Below are 21,105 nucleotides of genomic sequence, written 5' to 3'. Positions count from 1 at the left end.
TCCTTTTGAAATTCTTTTGAGTCAGCATAATACATGCATTCCCAGACAAAGTGAGCCTTGTGTTTAGAGTTACTTCCTCCAGTTCTTCATCCCTTGAACATTAGGGAGGAAGACAGTTAAAAGCTGGGCAAGCAGTCGCTTTGTGCCTTGGAACACTGATGTCAGCCTTCTGTGTGATATTTACTTTCACTAACACACCTGCCGGTGTCACTCTGAGGTGGAATCTTTGCTTCTGGAAAAGGGGTTTTGCACATCTACCCAGTTTAAGACAGAGCTAACTGGAGATGCAAATGGAAATATTCAATTGTCAGCAACAACAAGTATTGCATGCCTGGTGGGGACCAGGCCACCATGAGAACGGCTGGAGCTATGGAAGAGTTTGTGCAGGAGTTGCCAGAAATCCTGTGACCTTTCTTAGAGGTGGAAGTGGTTTCTAGGGTGGGGACTGGGCAGGAGCTGGTTTTCCAGTAGGTGGGAAGAAGTGATAGCTGGGGAGGGCAAGCTCGCCGCATGGGGAGGGGGGCAGCCGGCTAAGATAGATGCCCTGGAGTTCCCCTACCACCTCCCGCCTGTTATGCATCCAGCCCTCTGTTGCTCTTGTTGTCCCACTGGGCCTTTAGCTCCTGTCTCAGGGATCCCCAGCCTGGTTCTGCCTCTGGCTTCTGGACTTGGTGCATCCTTCCTCCGAGACGTCAGTGTGGCCAGGCCTTCCGGTTCTCAGGGCTCTTTTGGGAGCCCCCCATTCCCGTTCCTGCCCCTGGAAGCCTTCCATACTCAGGCCTGGCTTCCTGGTCCCAGCTGGGTGGTGGGCTTTTGCTCTATCACTGGTTGAAGAAGCCAAGGAGCAAAGACGAGGTTTTCAAAGCAAAGAATTCCAGAGTCTAAAAGGCTTCAGCATGTATCCCCTTCAGTCCTCCCTCCCAGCATCAGAAACCCCTCTACAAAGTCCCCAGATGTCTCCTCTGCTCATGGGTGTCATGTACAGCATCCCCAGAGAGGCAAAAGTCGGAGCATGCAGTAAGCAGAGATTTACAACTGAATGAGGTGCAAAGGGGAAGGCACTTCTGAGGAATATGTAGTTTCTCATTCGCCTACAAGAAGTTTAAAAAGAGGTTTTTTTAGAAACTCCCCGCAGACAAGCAGCTGTAGAGCAGTTTAACAAGCCAAACAGAACCAAACCAGAAGTCGTTGCCTCTTAAGTAATGGTTACATCTCACGGGACAGAAGTCATAACCCGTTCTGGGTTTCCTGTCACCTTTGCCCACATGCTCCAGTTCTAGAATGTTGGACCCTTTGTACTGTCCATCTTGGTCCATGTGGTTCCTTTCTGTTTGTTCGCTCCCAGGCAGCTGCTAGAAAGATTTCCATCAACTGGTCAAAGATACTAAAGAGGCAGGCATTCGGGCTTCCCTGGTGGCGCAGTGGTTGAGAGTCCGCCTGCCAATGCAGGGGACACAGTTTCGAGCCCTGGTCTGGGAGGATCCCACATGCCGCGGAGCAACTGGGCCCGTGAGCCACAACTACTGAGCCTGCGCGTCTGGAGCCTGTGCTCCGCAACAAGAGAGGCCGCAATAGTGAGAGGCCCGCGCACCGCGATGAAGAGTGGCCCCCGCTTGCCACAACTAGAGAAAGCCCTCGCACAGAAACGAAGACCCAACACAGCCATAAATAAATAAATAAACAAATAAATAAATAAATAAAATCTAAAAAACAAGAGGCAGACATTCATCGTGGGGAAAATTCAGAGCGCCGATATGAGGTGTTGGTGTGACTGTCTTGGCTGAGAGGAGAGGGGTGAACCTGAAGTGAGCCAAGAGAGGGTGTTGCCATTGCTTTCATTGGAAGCACAGACTTGGAAAAGTAGGGAATGAAACGCAGACCTCTGAGGAAGCAAAGGAGACTTTAGAATTAAGCGACTCAGAACACAACAAAGTTAAAGCGTTTCGTGTTCTCCAGAGAAAAACAGAAGCCTGAGGAGTGTCGAGGAGCTTGCTTTTACTTCTCAAGCAGGGAGAGAAGCAGCCGTAAAAGTGAGTGACTCACAGAGAGTTCGAGGCCCCGGAGGGCCCGAGGCTCAGCCTCCCTAACGTCACATTAGAAACAGGGCGTCTGAGACTTACAGAGGTGACAGCCCCTGTCACCTGACTCGCAGCCCAGGGTGCACCCTGAGCTCAGCACTTACCTTCCAGATGCTTCCCCTCCAATCCCTCTGCATGAAGTAGGATCAGGGTAATAAATGGGCACTTTACAGGCGTTAGAAGGATGTCCCTGGTTGGGAAGCTGGCTTGTAGAACTGTGGTCCTAGTTTGCAGAGTTGACCATGATGCTGCTCCTCAGAGCCAGTAAATCCCTCATTTAGAGCCCACCAGTCACTGGGTTTAAGCTGAGGAAGAAGATGTGTGAATGGGAGCCTAATAATCCTAAAATGCACGTAGAATTTATTCATCCTGTAGTTCGCCCCGACCTGATGTAGATGCTCTTTTGTGACAACAAACAACTGTTCGTTTCAACTTGTTTAATTGTTAGTTTTAATTCAATTCGTTTCTTCAGTGTAGCAAGAGTTTGGAGGTTTTTTTGTTTTGTTTTGTTTTTTGACTTAATCTTTTGGAGAAGCAGGACTGCTCCTGGTGTTCTCTAGCTCCAACTCTCATCCTAAAGATAGTTTTTAAAAGTCACAACTTGGAGTCAATTTTTGTGTGAGGCTGTGATTCCCTAAACCCCATCCATCGTGAAGATCGTCCACCGGCCTCATCGGTGTCACTTTCCCTCGTCTGGCTGTGAGAGCCTCTCAGATATGTAGCCGAGGTGAATACCATCTTAATCGCCTCCAGCCAGAAGGGAGGTGGAAAAAATATTCCTGGTAAATGACCTCAGTAGATCTGACAGGACCACCGCCCGCCCCCAGCCCGCCCGAGCCCGTTCTGTTGCCTTCGAGCTCAGAGGCGGCTGGTGCAGATGTCTTGATCGATTGCAACAGCAGCCAAAGCGTGTGACTCCTACCTACTTCAGTGGTTTCAAAGCCACAAATGTAGATATCCTATCTCTATTAACCGACACTTAGGGATTTTGCAAAAAGGGGAGAAAAAGAGACATCAACAACAGAGTGAATTTTATGTCTATTTGTTTACTTTTGATGTATTCTATTTGAGATACTTTGGCTCGAAGAACTGTTTTTCCTGAGCGTAGCACGTGTACATGTAAGCTTAATACAGAGTTTCTCAACCTCAGCACTATTCACATTCTGAATCCAATAATTCTTTGTTGTGGGGCTGTCAGTACACTGTAGAATGTTGGATAGCATCCCTGGGTTAGGTGTTGCCACCAGGTGCCAGTAGCATCCTCCCCACCCCCCCCAGTCATGACAATGAAAACCACCTCCAGACGTTGCCGTACAAGGGGCAGACAACATTGCCATATGAGGGAAGGGGTGCAAAATCATCCCTGATTGAGAACCACTGACTCATGGAGTATATGGAATGTACGTAATGAAACCATGCGTATCTACTCAGAATGCCCCAGGAAGTGTACACCTTATTGAGATTTTTATTTCTTTTCTTGCTTGTGTATTTGCTTTCATCTATTTCTTGTTCCCTTAGCTCTAAAAGTAATCCAAGTATTTTTTCCCTCCATTTTCAGGGATTAAGTAAATACTTTCAGATGTCACTCTCATGCAGTTACAGGAAAATGGATAAAGGTATTTCAAAGCAAAGAGATCTAGGAAAGTTATAGATGAGAAAGGATTTCTAGGGAGAACTTGCCATCCTCAATGGGTTTCTTTGGATGGCATTCAAATACTCTACTAAAGGGCTTCCCTGGTGGCGCAGTGGTTGAGAGTCCGCCTGCCGGTGCAGGGGACACAGGTTCGTGCCCCGGTCCGGGAAGATCCCACGTGCCGCGGAGTGGCTGGTCCTGTGAGCCGTGGCCGCTGAGCCTGCGCATCCAGAGCCTGTGCTCCGCAACGGGAGAGGCCACGACAGTGAGAGGCCTGTGTACCGCAAAAAAAAAAAAAAAAAAAAAAAAACCCTACTAAAGGAGGCTCTTTCCCTTTCCTGCACATCAGAACCCCCTGATAAATTTTTACAAAGCTCAGTGTCATCTGGGATGGGGCCTGACATTTGGCTTTCTGGAGTTTCCTGGGGATTCCACTGCACATCCAGAGGCTTATGCCCTGGGAGCATCAGGCAATTGAATTGGATGAGGTGTGCATTCAAATGTTCAACATCTATTTTTCTAGCACCCCGTGTGCTCCAGGCACTGTTCTAGGTGCTGGGGATACAGCAGTGAAAAGGCAGAGAGGGAGGAGCCCTTGTAGCAGGGCTCACTTTCTTGTGAAGAATGTCAGAGAGAATATGAGCACCTTGGTGTGTGCATCTGATTGAATGTATACTGTGTCCATATGTCCAGTAATTTTTTGGCCGAGTGTTTGTCATCCATTGTTTGGCTTTTTTTTTAATGCTGCTTGAATCTCTTTTATTCAGTTACCTAAAGACCTTTTAGCATCCTGTAAAACATTTCAGATATGAAAGGGAGCAGGGAGAAATAGAGAAACAGTGATTTCTTTTTTTTTGGGGGGGGGGTTGGTACACGGGCCTCCCACTGTTGTGACCTCTCCCGTTGCAGAGCACAGGCTCCGGACGCACAGGCTCAGCGGCCATGGCTCACGGGCCTAGCCGCTCCGCGGCATGTGGGATCTTCCCGGACCGGGGCACAAACCCGTGTCCCCTGCATCGGCAGGTGGACTCTCAACCACTGCGCCACCAGGGAAGTCCAGAAACAGTGATTTCTAAGAGAGCTATGATTGTTGGTTGTTCTCAGGCTTTATATATGGGAAAAGTTTCATTATCACTGTTTTGTTAGGTCGGTCAACTCAGAGATGCTCAGGATGGTACTCACATTTTTGCAGCCTTTCTATAGCAGTGAGGATTGAACCAGGGGTTTCTGGCCATCTTTTGTATTCTTCGTTTGTTAAAACAGATGGTCTCTGCAGTCACTTCCTTATGACCCCAGATCCTAGAGGAAGGGACATGGGTATAAACAGAAGCCACACCAAGAACCCGCAACATACCCATGCCAGGCCAAATGGATTGCTCTGAAGTGGACCCAGCAGATGCCCAGAATGACAGCCCACCACACTCCAGGGACACTAGGATAGTCTTCCAGCCTTGCTAAGAGTGTTAACTGCCTCCAAAGGCCTTGGAGCAGATGCCCCATTTGGTAGATACTCCTTGGAGTCCATAGTTCCGGCAGCCGTGAGCTGGAAAGGGAGGAAAAAGTCAGGTGACATTATGGGACATTGTGGGTGGAGCCAGGAACTCTGTGGAATGAGATTTAAAACCAGTTCAGCCCCTCCCATGTCTGTAGCCACCCATCACCCTTTTAAAAGGAATGAACTCAGACCCAGCAAAATGAAAGTCACATGTTGATCAACAGCAGCCCCAGGACTCAAACCCAAGAATACTCATGCCTTGCCTTGTGCTCTTCCCATGATACTCACAAAGAAAAAGCCTCCCCCCGGTGCCCAGAAGAAACTGTCTCCACATTTTGGTAAAATGAAGCACAACCTTTTTTTTTTTTAAATCCAAACAGCTGAACCATTGGTTCTGGAAACTTTGTTACCTGTTATTTCACTGTAGGATAACATAATTGTCTATATACCTTCAGGAGAAAGAGGATTTGAAAACATCTTTAAGATGTGTGACCATTTTTCAGTCTCATAGTACAGAGAAGAGGCAATGTGATAAGACAACTGTATTAAAGATGAAAATTGAAATGGGCCGCTGGGAGCCAGGCCAGAGGAGAAGTAACATTTGTTACTGAAGCATGAGAAAGGAGGAATTTTTTTAAATATGGGATTTGAGATTCGCTGGGTTTTAAGGATGGTCATTAAGCATCCATGATGGCACTCTTGATGTTTTACTGAATTAACCGAGTGGTAAATGATATGGCCTCTGCTATTAGGACGCTGAACTCGGTACTGCTGTGAAACACGCCCCCACCCCCTCCAAAAATAAAGAGGGTTGTGCTGCTCTGTTCTCCTGTCCCCCTCTGCCTCACCCACATTCCCCAGAGATACAACATAAAGGGTACTTCTGCCAGGTGGATCTTCATTCCTAAAAAGAGTTCTTGGCCAAAATATCTTCTTCCTCTTTTCTTATGCTGGTAAGCTGGATTGAACCATCTTGGGGGTAGAATTCCTTTCTTTTAAGCCCAGGGAAAAATATGACGCAGCCAACATGCTGCTCTTCCTCCCCGGATCTAGTCCTGGACCTTTCATCTGTCAGAATCAACCATGCCTCCGAAGCAAAGCATCTCTGGCTCCAAAACAGCTGCCCAGTCCCCTAAAACAGCTCCAGCCAAAAAGCTCCAAAACAAGCATCCTTGGTCAAAAGCATCCCACCAGGAAGTTATGCTTCCATCAGAAAGCCCCTTGGCTACCTAAGGACACAGACCACTGCCAAGTCTCTCCTGAGCACAGGGATTGAGAGTCTTTTAGGGACACCCAAAGTGTGCTCATGAAAACTAACACGTCTCCAAGGTGGCAGCTGGGGGTGAGCCCCAGAGAGAGGTTGAGAAGTAAGAGCTGTGCATGGCAGAGGAGGGAGAGATGGGGGCCATGCTGGGTCCTCATAGGGAGGGGGGCCGGGAGAGGAGGAGGGGATTGCTGTGCTAAGGCGGTGTCCTCAGGGGCTCAGGATTTGTAGGGAGAAAGCAGTGTGCTGGGCACAGGTTTCCGGTTACAAATGCTTTGTGTCTGCCTTATGAGAGTCTGCAGTCTACAGGAGGGGGAATGTCGGTACGAACACTGTGGTGTGTTTTTATGCATGAAAAAGTCACCACAAAAAACTTCGGCTTATGTATACTAATAAGACAGTGTGCCAAGATCTGTCATTAAGTGAAAAATAGAGGGACAAAGTTATCTTCAGAAGAGTATTTTCCACATGAACCAATTTTTAAAGAATAGATATGTGTGCATGTGTAAGTGTATGTGTGCTGGTATTTCAGTGACTATACATAAACACCTGTACTTGTATAGACAGTTTCTGGACATATGTACAGGAAAATGTGAATCTGGGAGTGGGTCTATGGGGAAGGCATTTATTCCTCAAATTATATCCACCTAGTGTATATATTTTGTTCACAGTGGGCATGCATCACTTTCTTGATTTTTTTTTTAAGGGAAAAAATCTCAGACATTTTAATAATATTGTAGCATCTCTTTAGAGAGGAGAGATGGGTGGTTTTCGGCTCTGAAGACTGAAACACGCACAGGATGCCTGGGTGTGACAAGCGTAAAGGTGTGTCAGATGTTTAGTAGAGGATCCGAGAGACTTTTTGACATAGAAACATGGCTGATTGAGGCTTCTTTCAGGCTGTCTGGTGTTTCTTCAACACACCTGGAGCCAAAGCTGGCCCTTCTAGCATTGACTGTACAGTTCTGAGAGATCTGTGCTTAAGCAGCTTACTGGATCAAGAAAGAGGTCTGGTTGATTACTTCCATTTTCATTTATCTGTATCTGAGTATTGAACCCAGATAATGTTATATTTGATACACTAACAAATGAGACAAAAAGATGCCACTCAGGAGACAATTCTGTGCAATTTTGGGGTAGGCAGAGATTTCTTAGTTGGGACACAAAAAGCATTGAGCTATAAAAGAAATAGAGAAATTGGATTTTACAAAAATTTCAAACTTCTGCTTATTAAAAGACACTATTAAGAAGCTGAACAACTTGGGGGTGTAGCAAAAAAAGAAAAAAGAAGCTGAACAGACAGGCCGTGGACTCAGAAAAATGTATCTTGCAAAGGACTTCTATCTAGAATGTTTAAAGAAACCTTACAATTCAATAGTAAGAAATTTAACAACCCAATGAAAAAACAGGCACAAACTTGAACAGGCTTTCCACAAAAGAAGATCTACACATGGCCATTATACACATGAAAAGATGTTCAACATCGTTGGTCAGTAGGGAAATACAAGTTAAAACCACGAGGAAGTACCACAACACATCTAGAAAGGCTCAAGTTTTAAAAGATTGACAAAAAGTGCTGACAAAAATGTGGAGCAACTGGAACTCATACGTGGTACAGCCTCTTTGGAAAAGAGAATCAGTCCTCTGTCACGTTAAACATACACTTCCCAGCGGTTACCCAAGGGAATGAAAAGCTGTTCTCGGAAGGCTGGTAGACAAGTTCACGGCAGCTTTTTTTTGTAAGTTCCCAAACTGGAATCAACCCAAATGTCCATCTACAGGTAGATGGATAAACAGATTGTAGTGTATCCATACAATGGGGTACTACTTGACAATAACAGTAATAGGAATGAACTGGTGGATGAACTGCTGACACCACAGCCTGGATGAATAACAGAAAGCAAATCAGTAGTTGCCCAGAGCAAGGGTAGGGATGACAGCAAAGGGGCACAAGGAAACTTTGGGGTGATGGAAACCTGTATCTTCACTCTGCTCTTTACCTTGATTATGGGGGTGGTAGCACGGGTATAAAATTTGTCAGACTCATCAAACAATACGCCAAGGATGACACTCACTGCATCCCCCAGGGAAGGGCTGGCACTGTCGTGCCAGGGTGTACACAGCTGCACAAACTCATGATCCCGTTTTCTCATACCATTTACAGTTCTCATGTTTGCCAATTCACCTACCAAGATACCCTGAGGGAGGAGTCCCATGCCTTGCCCTCCATTCCATTCTGCTCATAGGGCTTCATGAGCAGGAACTGACCCATTCAGAATGGAGAGTGGGGCTTAGGAATTGACTATGAATGAAATAATGAGAAGACGGGGTGTTACATTTGCCCCAAATGCCTGGAGACCAGCAGGAGTGCCAAGATAGCGACAGAATTCTTATCTGTGTAGGCCTCAGGCATGGCAAATCTGGTTGGAAGGAAGGATTGGAGGGCTTGTCCTAATGCATCCTATTTTTACTTAGATTATATGTTTATTGGGCTTGGCTGGGTGGGGTGGGGGTAGGGGTCATGGGTGGATGTTACGAGGGTCTGAAGCATTCCCCATGTTGCCCTTGAGGCTGCCCCGCTTAGGTTCTGTGAAGTCCATGTGATGTTAATACTCTTCCCCTTTAAAGTTCTCTTTCTCTCCCTTTTTCTTTCTTTCATTACATCTTTCTATCTGTGGCCATTTACACCTTCCTCCAGAAGTCGGATGTGTTTTTGAAGAGTACGGAACTACTTTCTTCAGTTTTCTGGCAAAATAAGTAGGAAAAGGCTCCAGACTTCTTAACTATATTTCCTCTTGTTCTGCCTGCATCAGACCTCCTGGTCACTCAGGAAAACTCCAGTGAGAGTGGCCTGGGGAGGTGGGGACCGTCCAGCCAGGCCAAACCTGGGCTGCCTGCAGCACTTGCATTCTCGAAGATGGCAAAGAACCTTTGCTTGGCGAGGGGAAACAGGCATGTTTTCTCATTCCTGAGAAAGGAAAGGTCCTTTCCAAAAAGAGGGACTAGGAGAGGAAGGCCTCAGCCCCCGCAACCATGGCACCTCCCAGGAGCTGCTTGCTGCCCATGGCTTGTGGGGTACCAGCAGTACGCTGACACTGTGAGCCCTTTGTCCTGGTGGGGACATGAGAGGGCAGGGGCAGCGGCAACCCTGGGAGCACTGAGTGGAACTTTAAGTTTTTTGGTTCATCATTCAACTAATATATATATTTTAACATCAGTGGGAATCGATGACTGTTTTAGGAGTTTCACCCCAGGAGTTGTCAAATAAGTTAGTCTACCTGTTTCTCATACAATATACTTCTTAAAATAAATTTTCACTCCATTATGAAGTGTAAGTAACGGACCTCCTGCAGGCAAAATAGAAAAAGACCTGAAGAGTCAAGTTCCTTCACCTTTGTTTGTTTTTTGGGTTTTTTTCTGTTTTGAGACACTGTCTTCTGAAACCAGAGTCAACCGTATTATTAATCACTGGTAGGGCTTTATACTGTATCACATTACTCCCCTGGAATTAAACTGCACATATAAAGTTATGAAATATGTACTTTTTTAAACGGTAAAAAAGTTATTTTCTAACATCAAACCCCAGATAAAGTGCCATGGAGCCATTAGCAGTAAATTGAATTTTTTGGTTTGTAATGTATACGAAAACTGACAAGTGCGACCCCGCCACCCCGCACCCCGTCATTAGTCATCGGTTTAGTGGACGCGGAGGTAGTAATCTTCAAGGGCAGGCATTTGTATGTAGACTTCCTTTATTTGGACCGGGCTCAAGCGGCAGCTCCTGTCACTCGGCCTCGTTGCACTATTAGCGAATTTTACCCCAGGGCAGCTGGGACGCTGCGCTGGGGCAGATGTTCTTTTCAGCCTATTCAGTGACCATTCTTGGGGGTTGTTTACTGTTGCCATGGTGACTTTCATTTCCATAGCAGCAGAGCTGCTGTTTCTCAGAGGAAAATGAATTTAGTTATAAAAGGATAATATTTTTCTGTCTGTATATAACCTGCCATCTGTCAACCGGTGGATCAGAAAGGATTCAGAAACCTATTAAGACTGATAGCAATGAAGTGATGAGTTTTTTGGGTTTTTTTTTTTGGTCCCATATTAAAAGCAATAATAGATGTGGAAACAAATGTTGTCCCCTCAACATCAGAACTTTAATTTTTTTCTTTATATTGACGTGTGTGTGTGTTTAATGCCTTCACTGCCTCCACCACTGCTGTGACAACCTCATAAAATACAGTTTACAGGGCCTCCCTGGTGGCGCAGTGGTTGAGAGTCCGCCTGCCGATGCAGGGGACACGGGTTCGGGCCCCGGTCCGGGAGGATCCCACATGTCGCGGAGCGGCTGGGCCCGCGAGCCATGGCCGCGGAGCCTGTGTGTCCGGAGCCTGTGCTCCGCAACGGGAGAGGCCACAGCAGTGAGAGGCCCGCGTACAGCAAAAAAAAAAAAAAAAAAAAAAAAATACAGTTTACATTCTGCTGACAAATGGAAATGACCGAATATCTTGTTTGTGTCTCCCTAGATGCAGGTGTATTTAGTGCTTTCTTTTGGTGCTGTGAGCTTCCCTGGTTCATTAAAGATTCCAGTGGCTGAACTTTCTATTGTCACCCCACTCTCCTCTCCTTCACCCCCGGGGACAAAGCTGTGCTGGTGAAAAGATCAGCAACTTATCAGGAACATACAGTGCAAATTATGAAATTAGCAAAATGCGAAAAAAAAAACCATGCTTTATCTGAAAAACTTGCTAACATGCCCCTTAAATCTCGTTCTAGAGTAACGTTCTTCCTTGCAAATCCAAATGGGAAGAAAAGTCACCTTTGGGATAGCTCCTCTAGTTCCTGGAATTTTTTTTCTCTGTTGCATTCATAAACTGTAACGTACAGGGGGAAAAACACCCACACACACCCGCCCCGTTGTAAATAATGTTGTTTATTGGTTGATTTTTCCAGATCCTGACATTGATGCTGCCAGTGCCATGATGCTTTTGAATACTCCCCCTGAGATACAAGCAGGTTGTGAGTAGATATTTCTATAGCCTACAGCACCATAGTTTGTGAACTTAACCTTCTCCTTTATATACCAGGCCATAGGAAAAACTAATGCTCAAGCCAACCTTCCCTTATAGAATCACTTTAAACTACCTCAGTGCATGATTACATACATGTGCACATAGAGATGCAGCTACGCATATGTATGAATGAATGCATAGGTGTGTATCCAAGATGAGAAAGTTCTAATATAATTTCAGGGCTTAAGACTTGGGGGCAGGGAAGTGGACCCTGTAATGAGTCTCAGAGGAGAGACCCTTTGTCCTGCAGGAATTGTTCCTGTGAGTTTATAGTTTTCTGCTAGAAGAGGCTACCGGGGGCCAACCTGACAGTCATGGAACTCAGCAGTGTCCGTTTTTAGACATTCCTCTCCCCTTGGGGACCTCATTAATAACAGGCTACCATTTTAGAGAGAGGAGAGGAAAATCTGGCAAGGCGGGGATGCAGGACTTTGGAACAGCCTTAAAATGGAAACACTGTGGTGCCCCCCCGCCCTGCGTCTTCCCCGCCAGCTTTCCAGGGCGCCACAGATAGAAGGGCAGGGCTGGTTTAGCGAAGCAGGGCTCCTGTCTTCATCTTCTGCTGGCCCTTGAGCAATGTCAAGCTTGAGACAACTCTTTTCCTAACTTGAACTTTTCTCTCCACCATCGGTTGTTTCTCCCCACCTCTGGAGCTACAACATTGTTAGAAAGGTCTCCTTCCCAAGTGATGACAAATGACCCAGACGCAGACATCTGTCCCCTCCTCCTCCCAACTTGAGGCTAGTTTCTCTGGCACATTCCACCCCCCACCAGAAGCCTGTTGAGCAGATAGCCACCACGGGCCGCTTAGCTCGCTGGCAGGACAATTGCATCACCGCCTCCTGCACATGAAACTCACGGCATGGAGATGGCGGCGTGAAGCGGCACGCGATGCCCAGCAGGGCTGGCGCCCACCTGCCTCATTCTGAGCGCTGCATGGCTTCCTGAGCAAAGGGAATCCCCCGCTTCTGGAGCTGATAGGGTTTCCCACAGGAGAACATCTGTTCCCAGACCCTACCCAGGCGTCTTTTGATGTGGCGTTCCAGACCATCCCTCCTAGCCTTCTACTCGTCACAGCCTTCCAACAGCTTTAGGAAACTTGGCTCCATCCTTCCTTACCTGGTCCTTTTTTTAAAGGATCCAAGAGATGCAGCCAGGCATTCTCGGGAGAGACTCATGCCTGTGCCGCGGGCTGCCATTACCTGATCCTGAAGGCACAGAATTCTCATTCTCTCTTTGCTAAACTCAGCTTGCCGACAGTTGAAATAACAGCTGCCCACACCTCCGAGAAGGAAACACCACTGTAAGCAGATGTGTACTGGTGCAGTCCTGTAACTAGCGGTTAACCTGAAGCGTGGGTTTTAAATGATGTTTGAAGTTACAAGGAAATGAAAAAAACAAAATCAGAAAAAAAAACACCAAAACCTCCGTTCTCAGATGACTCTTGCAGGAAGAGGATAGACCAGACTGTAATTCAGTTACGGTCTGAAATGGTTTCTGAAATCAAGTTGCGTAATTCATCATGAGACGAGCGTACTGATTGTATCAGAGCTGTGTAAGGTTCAGGCACCTTCCTTTGCACCCAGCCGCTGCCCGCAGTGATCATTGGTTTAAAGAAATAACTTGATGAACTGGAATAATGGAGTTAAGCAGGAAAAGGCAAAGGGATTGGTCATTAACAGCAGCTTTATAAAAATCCATTATCACTAGATTCTTGACCACAGATAGAAGAGGAAAAGGGTTGATCCTGCTTAGCTGAGAAGTTAATTGTTTCAATGTTCTCATGGCTAAATGAACTTCTTCTCTCCCTTACTGTAACATAAACTGTAATACTTATTTTTTTCACGGTGTCCGTAGTCTTAGTTACATTGAAATGCTGAATTTGAGTTTTCAAAGCACGTTCGCATCTTGAAGCTGTAGGGTCATGCAGGGCTTTCCTACCTCACTCTCACCACTGTGAGAAACCCGGCTATAGCCTTTGTGAAGGCCCCCGCCAAGAGGGGGTTCCAGGGTCCTGGAAGGAAGGAACCAGGAAGCCCATGAAAGTCGTGGAAGGAGGCACATTGGCAGGAGCAGCAGAGAAGTAAATTTAAGGACTGGGCAGAGGGTAGAACATCACCTTTATAGTCACCTTCCTGTCTGACCCCAAGCCTTGTCAAATCCCCTTGAGGCCAAGCTAGGGCATACTCAGTGGACCGGATGCAAAGCCCCCCAAAATTGGACCAGTACCGTTGGAAGGAAGTGAGTGTCCGTTGAGCGTCTGCTCCAGGCACTTGGGGGAGCCAGGGGGTCCCTCCTCAGCCTTCTGAGAAACGCAGTCAGAGGTTTGTGTCCCCGACGCCAGGCCTCTCTTTTCACTTAGCTCTTCTTTGCTTCACTCTCCCTTCCCCTCCCTGCCTGATGTTTCTTGTCCTGGGAAGTGATGCAGTACCTCGCCTCCTGAAGGGAGACGCATTCCATACATACGGTGGTGAAGCCACTGTGCCCTATACTGCTGGCTTTGTGCAAAGCCTGGAAAAAGTAAGAGGTGACCCCTCGACCAAAAGGTTCAAAGGCAGCAGACACCCAGGCAGTGATGGAGCGTGGGCAGCCTGCCGAGGGGTGTTTGTGTGCACGTGTCCCGGTGAGGATGTGTACGTGCATCACCCAGGTTCAGGGGTCCTGCCACTGCCCACGCGTGGGGAGCACGGGTTCCTGTCTGCACGGAGCGTGCCTGTGTTCTCCCCCGTGTTGCTCCGTGGCTGGGCTCTGTTTATAGAGCTTCCTCGTGTGCTGCTATTTATAGCCCCTTGTTTTCACCTCCCAGGCTGTGTGATGCCCCTCTTTGAATGGGGGCCACCGGCCACCAACCTAGTCTGTCTGCCACTGGCACTCCCAGCAGTCGGAGGCTGTCCTGGATGGTTTGAAAGAAAGCCTTTTCCTTTGTCATCACCCTTCGTAGCCAGTCCACTTCAGGTCACCAGATGGCAGCCACTTAGGTCTTTTCCACTCACCCTCCCTGCTCAGCATCTGCACAGCTAGCTCGGTGCAGCCTGGCCTCAGTCTGGGTGTGAGCTGAGTAGGTCATACAAAGGAAACTTCTCCAGAAGTTGACAAGAACCCCAGTCAGCCAAGACGCTTCTCTTGGGGGGACCCGATCCTGCCCCAGGGGTGCTCACTGCACTGTGTGTTGCTTGAGCTGGGCTCCCTGTGGGTCCCCTCAGCCCCTCCCTGCACTCTGATGCTTCTCTTTGGGTGCGGCAGCAGTGCACGTCTAATCAAAACCTCAGGCCACAGCGTTTTGTCTCCTCTGGTGGCACCAGCGGTAATGTTACCTTTCTCAGACTTTCCCAGATCGCAGTATGGGGAACATTCTACAAGGTGTGCCATCGTGTCTCAGGTGCTCTGGAAAACACTACTTCCAGAAAAATCCAAGCAGGACACTGCTTCCTCCTTATCTCTTGAACTTTGGATGATGCTTCTAGTCAAGTCCATCCACCTACCCGCCCCCCAGTAAAAAGTGGCTGTGTAGACTAATTCCAGCCTCTAGAGTCTACTTAAATACCTGCTTTGCAGTTCCCCTTCGACAAGCCCTGTGAGTCATCTTTAACCCCAGTGGAAGAATTGTTATTAAGTCAGGAGAAGTCAGATCACCATTACGCATCTTCAAAGGCTTGCACGATCCCTGGTTGGAATGTTCCAGAGAGGAACTCTAGGTAATAAACAAAACAACAAAATGGGGCGGAGGGGGGAGGCGGAGTTCTGCATCCCCCTCCCCAGAACGAGGCTGTGTATGGATGCACCAGCCACCGGCGAAGCAGGGCAACCAGGAAGCAGGCTCCCCTCTCTCAGCCCCCTCCCCAGCATCTTTCCAAGGAAGCAGGTGGAAAGGCCAATTTTAGGAAAGGGAAGGCTTATCGGAATCACCTGCTGCTCAGCTTATGGCCTCTGGTAGCTTAGCCAGGGCTTGTCTCCAAAGGCAGCAGCAGGAGCGCAGGGGTTACTTTCACAAGCTGTGAAAATCAAGGAAACTGAGCATCAGGAGGGAAGCTGGGGAAGCCAGGATGGGGCGGAGCTGCAGGAAGGTTTCTCTTGTGCCTTCAACTTTTTTTTTTTAGGTTCTGGAGACGATCACATTTAGATCACAGTGAGCGGTGCTGCTTGATTGGAGTGTGTGTGTGTGTGTGTGTGTGTGTGTGTGCGTGCGTGTGTGTGTGTGTGTTGCTTTCTTGCTCGTTAAAAGTAAGAAAGTTTAGGGTCATTGTATAACTTAAGATAAAGTGGTCGATCAGCTGGGAGCCCTGGTGCTGATGTCCTTAGCACCTCATCCCAGGATTTGAGAGTCTCAGATGTATGTCTTCTCACCTATAAAAGCCATTTGAAAAAATTTTTATTTTATATTGGAGCATAGTTGATTAATAATGTTGTGTTAGTTTCAGGTGCACAGCAAAGTGGTTCAGTTATACACATACATGTGTCTGTTCTTTTTCTAATTCTTTTCCCATTTAGGTTATTACAGAGTATTGGGCAGAGTTCCCTGTGAAGAGCCAAGTATTTAACTGATCTAACAGAAAGGGATGATGCTGGAGGCCTGTGCTTTTTTTTTTTTAATTTTTGTTGGAGTATAGTTGATTTAGTGAGAGCCACAAATCTGAGTTTAAAGTTGATTTTGAATGTCCAGTTTCTTATGACATCTCTTCTCTAGCTGGAGCCCGGGTATAATTTCAGCACATTGGGTGGGGTGCACTGGGGTTTACGTGCTTTGAAATACGTTGAGGGAAATGCAAGGGAAATGAAAGGAAGTCGACGTGCTGATAGGAGAAGGACTGAGGAGTGGTGGACTCGGGTTAAAAAAACCACGCGATAGGGACCTCAGAATACCTTTCTCAGACATTTTAGACTGGCTGTGATTCATCTTTCAGAAGCCACATTCTTACCACTTGGGGATAGAGACAGAAAGGAGAAAAGATGGGAGGACAGTTAAGTGTCACAGCCGGGCTCCTGGCAGCCTGTGAGCAGAGAGGGGCACACCCGCCCGCCGCACGTGAGGCGCACTGCCAGTGCTGAGGACTGAGAAATGCCGGGTTTGGCCGAGGCACCGTTCAGTGGCAGCTCATTTGAGAACGAGCTCCAGGATTCAGAAGAAGAGCCTAGTCTGCACACCAGAAGTCTTGCGAGGTTCAGAAAATAGCTCAGGGAAAACCTTTTAATGCTGGGGCATAGCTCCGTCCGTGAGATTCTCTTTGAAGTGAATACAGTTCATTAACCAGGAAGATGTTTTCAGGGATGAGTGCAGAGTTAGGGAGAGCTACAAAAAGCATAATAGGCTGAAAGAATTTCCCCATGTCCTGACCCCGTTAGGTCCTATGCCTCAGAGATAATTAGTAAGAAGATGCCATTGCGGTGAGATGGGATGGTGGAAGGATGAACATGGTGATGACGGTGATGATGAGCTTATATAATGGGCCAGCCACTGAGCTAGCAATTTGTGTACTTTATCTTGTTTAATCTTCAAAATGATCCTCTGAGGTATGTTTATGCCTACTTTACAGGTGAGGAAACTGAGGCACAGAAAGGGTAAGGCACTTGCCCAAAGTCACAGAGCTAGTGGTGGGGCAAGACTCTGAACGGAGGCCATGTGGCCCCATGACTTGTAACCATGCAGGAGGCTTCTTCCCTGAAGCTTAAATGAGACAAGAGAGTCAAAAGAACCCAGGCTCCAGTAGGTGCTCAGTGAGGGCTGGCTTCCTTTCTCTGTTTCCTTTCATGCCAGGTGCGCCCCTGGTGCTTAGAGGTTCTAGGCACTTGGGCAGAGGACTCTGGGCAAAGGAAAAAGTGGGGCTGCATTTCTCCTTTGACTGGCAGCTGATTCCATGGCCGTACCAGAGGCCAGGGGAATGCGTGCTCCATGACTCTCATCCGCGCTCTTCACTTTCCAGGGCTCCCTAGCCTTTGTCCCAGGATTTTAGGTGGTTCCGGTGTTTTGGCCAAAATGGTGACTCTGGCATGATTTGTTCAAGGAGAATGGAAGCGCCGTGAGAGCAGTGGTTGCTCTTCCGGCTAAGTCTGTGACCAGAAAGATGGTCAAGGTCTTCCAATACGGTCTGGTTTTGTCTTTACCTATTCTTGGGGGCTTTCATCTTACCTGGACTGGAGACAGCACAGGCCACCCCAGGATTGCTCTGGGAATGTTGAGCATGTTGATGATGATGATGATGATGATGATGATGATGATGATGATGGGATTGATGACTAACGTGTATTTTCAAAATAACAATGCCTTTATTAATTCAGTTAAATCTCTAAATACTCTGTGTGATAAATACCATTTGTCTCTTTCTTACTTAAGTAGCTTGTCAGGGGACACAGGCAGTAAAGGACATAGATGGGAAACACCAGAGTCTGGCTCTCAGCCACTATGCTGCAGACCACTTCCTTGCCCAGAACCCTTAAATGGTTTTCCCAGTATCCATGGGATGAAGTCCAAAGGCATCTCATTCCTGCTAGGATTATGTGCTTTATCAAAATTACTTTTTAGTTCGTGTGCGCATTGTGATTTTTATCACTTCTAGGCCTGGTTTGTGCCTTTGAATCCCAACTTCGACGGCACTTCTTACAGGAAGGCTTCCCAGATAGCTTTTTTGGGGGTTAGGTGTCTCCATCTTTCGTGCCTATAGGCCCCCTGCCCTAGCAGTCGCCATAGTATATTTTCATTACCTCTTCAGTTCTCTATCTGTCCCACTTAACTGTGGGGACCCTGTGTCCCCTTCTTCTCATACATAGGCAGGTAGTTGGTAATTTAATCCATTAATTGATACAATCTGTATATGGGACTGTAATAATTTTTACTGGTGAGAATTATAACCATGGTATACATTTTAAATATTTAAGTTTGGGGGGGGGATACCATTCTATGAGATTTGCTTGCTGTTCTAGATGAGACCCCTAGTGACTGGTATATTAAATAGTATTATCAGAATTAAACTGAACCTGTGGTCATCTGACCATTTTGAAGAGAGTACCCTACAGCAAAATAATTGAAAAACCCTTTCCCACGATCCCCAAAACAGAGAGACAAACCAAAAACACCTCTCTTTTCAAGCAACCTGAAGCATCTGTCTACAAACTGCATAGTTCTACTGGTTTTTTCATATATCTGTCCACAGAAACTATTGGTATTTTCGTCTAGAAGTTGCGTAGTTTTAGTGCTTACGTTTAGGTCTATGATCCATTTCTAATTAATTTTCCTAATGGTATGAGTTTAGGACCGCAGTTCATTTTTTTCCAAATGGATCTCTGATTGTTCTCTCTTTTCCCCCATTGTGTTGTCTGCATATTTTTTGTCAAAAAATCAGTTGACCACACACACGAGTCTATTTCTGGACTCTGTTTTGTTCCATTGATCTATATTTCTGCACTTACACCAATACCACACTGTCTTGTAGCTTTATAGGAATAATTCAGGTAAATATAAATTCTAGACACTCTTTGAGAGTTCTAGAAAACTCATCAACTGGGCAAACTATGATAATTAGCTGCAATATCACATCATAACAGGTTTCATGCTTTTAAGATACCTGGTGAGTCCCCTGCCTCAGATGATCTAATATCTGAAATCAGGCTGATAGTATGGGATGGGTAGGAATTCCTGATCTAGTTCAACCTACCTTCATAATTAAATATGGGAAGAGACAGGGGATTCTGGAACCCCGACTGCACTAGTAGTACTGACTTCAGGCACTGGTTTCAATTTTGTCTCCCATCCCACCTTTTATAAAACCTAGTAACTAGGGCCTTACACAAACCTGGATGAGAAATGGAAAAAAATATATTAGTAGGAGCTACAGAATGCCCAAGGGATCGGTCTGTAACTTAATCCCATATTCCAGAGTGGACATTCATCCTACGTGAAAGACCTGACTAAAGGTTCAGAATATTTAAGTAAATGTGCTCTTAGAGACCTGAAAATGATAGGAGTAAAAAGTATATGCTGTGTATTTTGGGAAAAGTAGTTATTCTACACAAATAATATCAGCTTTAAAAACTTAATATCCAGAGTGGTTTTTATTTTTGAAGGTACGATTTTCTAGAGTCTTTTTGGTAAGGTGTTTGTTTGAGAAAGCACAATTTGTCCACCTTGCCCCGGGATGAGACTGTGCCAGGGGCTACATGAACACAGCCAGAGCTCTGGGGACTCTTTAGGATGCTGGCAGCGGAAGGAGTCTTAGAGAACACCGTTCAAAGCGGGACACAGAGATTCCGTGAGCTTGCATGGAGTCCTACCAGAAAAACTAAGATTAAAACCCAGGTGTACAAGCCCTGTGTCAGTGTGCTCACACAGGATGCATGCCTGGCCCCATACACACACACATGGAGGAGTGTCGATGGTGCAGTAAGCATATTAGCTTGAACCAGAAGAAACTGCTGTTTGGGAGGTCAAAAAAGATCGAATATCAGGGATTTCCTACGGTTCCCCTCTTCTGTAAATCCTCAGATTCATGTAAGGCCACCGTGAGTTTATATGCAGCATGGGCAGTATCTGATGGTCACTGGCGTGAAAGGTTGGTTTAGGATTAATCCAGGGATGAGTGTGTTGAGGAGGCCATGGGATGATGAGAGAGCTCTCAGGAGATTTGCTTAGAGGAAGCTTCTGGCAAGGAGGAAGGCAGGCCCTCCAGAGTGGGCTGTGTGACTCTGAGGCAGAAGCCAGATCCACGCCATTGACGACCCTTCACTCCCAGCCGAGATGGTTGTGAGGATTATGAGATGACGAGATGATGCTGTGAGCGCTGAGGTGCTGAGTTTGTAAAATCAGCTCTGCTCTGCTTTTGGCTCTTTTTCCCTTGTTGGATTAAGGACGCTTAGAAAGATATTCCCAGTTCTGACCATGAACAGCGAAGCATGAGGAAATGCTTTTGTTTGGTCGTCTGCTGTCAGATGGTGTCAGGTTCTTAAGATCTCTTTAGGGTCTGACTAGAGATAAAAGATTATATTTAATAAGTGCAAGAAAATAATATTTGAAGCCCACTTTTTAAAACTCATCTTTTTTCCCCCCCACCAAGGCATCAATCATAAGCTATTGGTCTGACTTGGCTGACTAGATCTCTTTCTTGAGGTGTGGTATCTTTCTCTCTTTCTGTCTCGCTCTCATGGTATTTTTTTCTGTATCTATCTCCGTGTGTGTGTGTGTGTGTGTGTGTGTGTGTGTGTGTTTCTCTGTCTCTGCTTGCTCTGTGTACCTATGACTGTCTCTTTCTCCCTTCTCTCTCTCTCTCTGTCTCTGGTGTATCCAAAATTTCTGACTCAGAACAGAAAGCTTCACAGTTGGATTCACGTGTTGGTGTCTTTTCCCTTTTTGCCCTTGCAGTTCCTCCAGGAGTGATACAAAACGGAACGCGGGTTCTGAGCCGAGGCCTGTTTCCCGGAGTCCGGCCGCTGCCAATCTCTCCCATTGGAATGACAGCAGCCGTGAGGTAAGGGAGAAGCTGGCTGGGCAGAGCCCACCTGCGGAGTGGGAAGGACACTGTGTGTCCCACGGGGCTACTCGAGGGGATGGAGAAGACCAGCCTCTAAGTAGTAAAGACAGA

The 21,105-nt window shown here is 46.7% G+C and overlaps 1 protein-coding gene across 4 annotated transcripts in view; it reads left to right on the top strand.

The window, feature by feature from the left end:
- FOXN3 (forkhead box N3) overlaps positions 1–21,105 on the top strand; it is a 422,302-nt gene that overhangs the window by 376,561 nt on the left and 24,636 nt on the right. For 2 of the 4 annotated variants that reach the window (XM_081226912.1, XM_081226911.1), the window contains 2 exons: positions 11,421–11,486; positions 20,886–20,991. In XM_081226912.1, the coding sequence (XP_081083038.1) occupies positions 11,421–11,486; positions 20,886–20,991 (172 nt within the window). The remainder of the gene's footprint in view (positions 1–11,420; positions 11,487–20,885; positions 20,992–21,105) is intronic. The other 2 variants (XM_081226913.1, XM_081226914.1) reach the window with 2 other exon arrangements.

This window comes from Mesoplodon bidens (genome assembly GCF_964165515.1).
Source record: "Mesoplodon bidens genome assembly, chromosome: 3".
Classification (NCBI taxonomy): Eukaryota; Metazoa; Chordata; class Mammalia; order Artiodactyla; family Ziphiidae; genus Mesoplodon; species Mesoplodon bidens.
The sequence above is the reverse complement of the archived record's forward strand: the minus strand, read 5'-3'. Positions and strand labels throughout refer to the sequence as shown.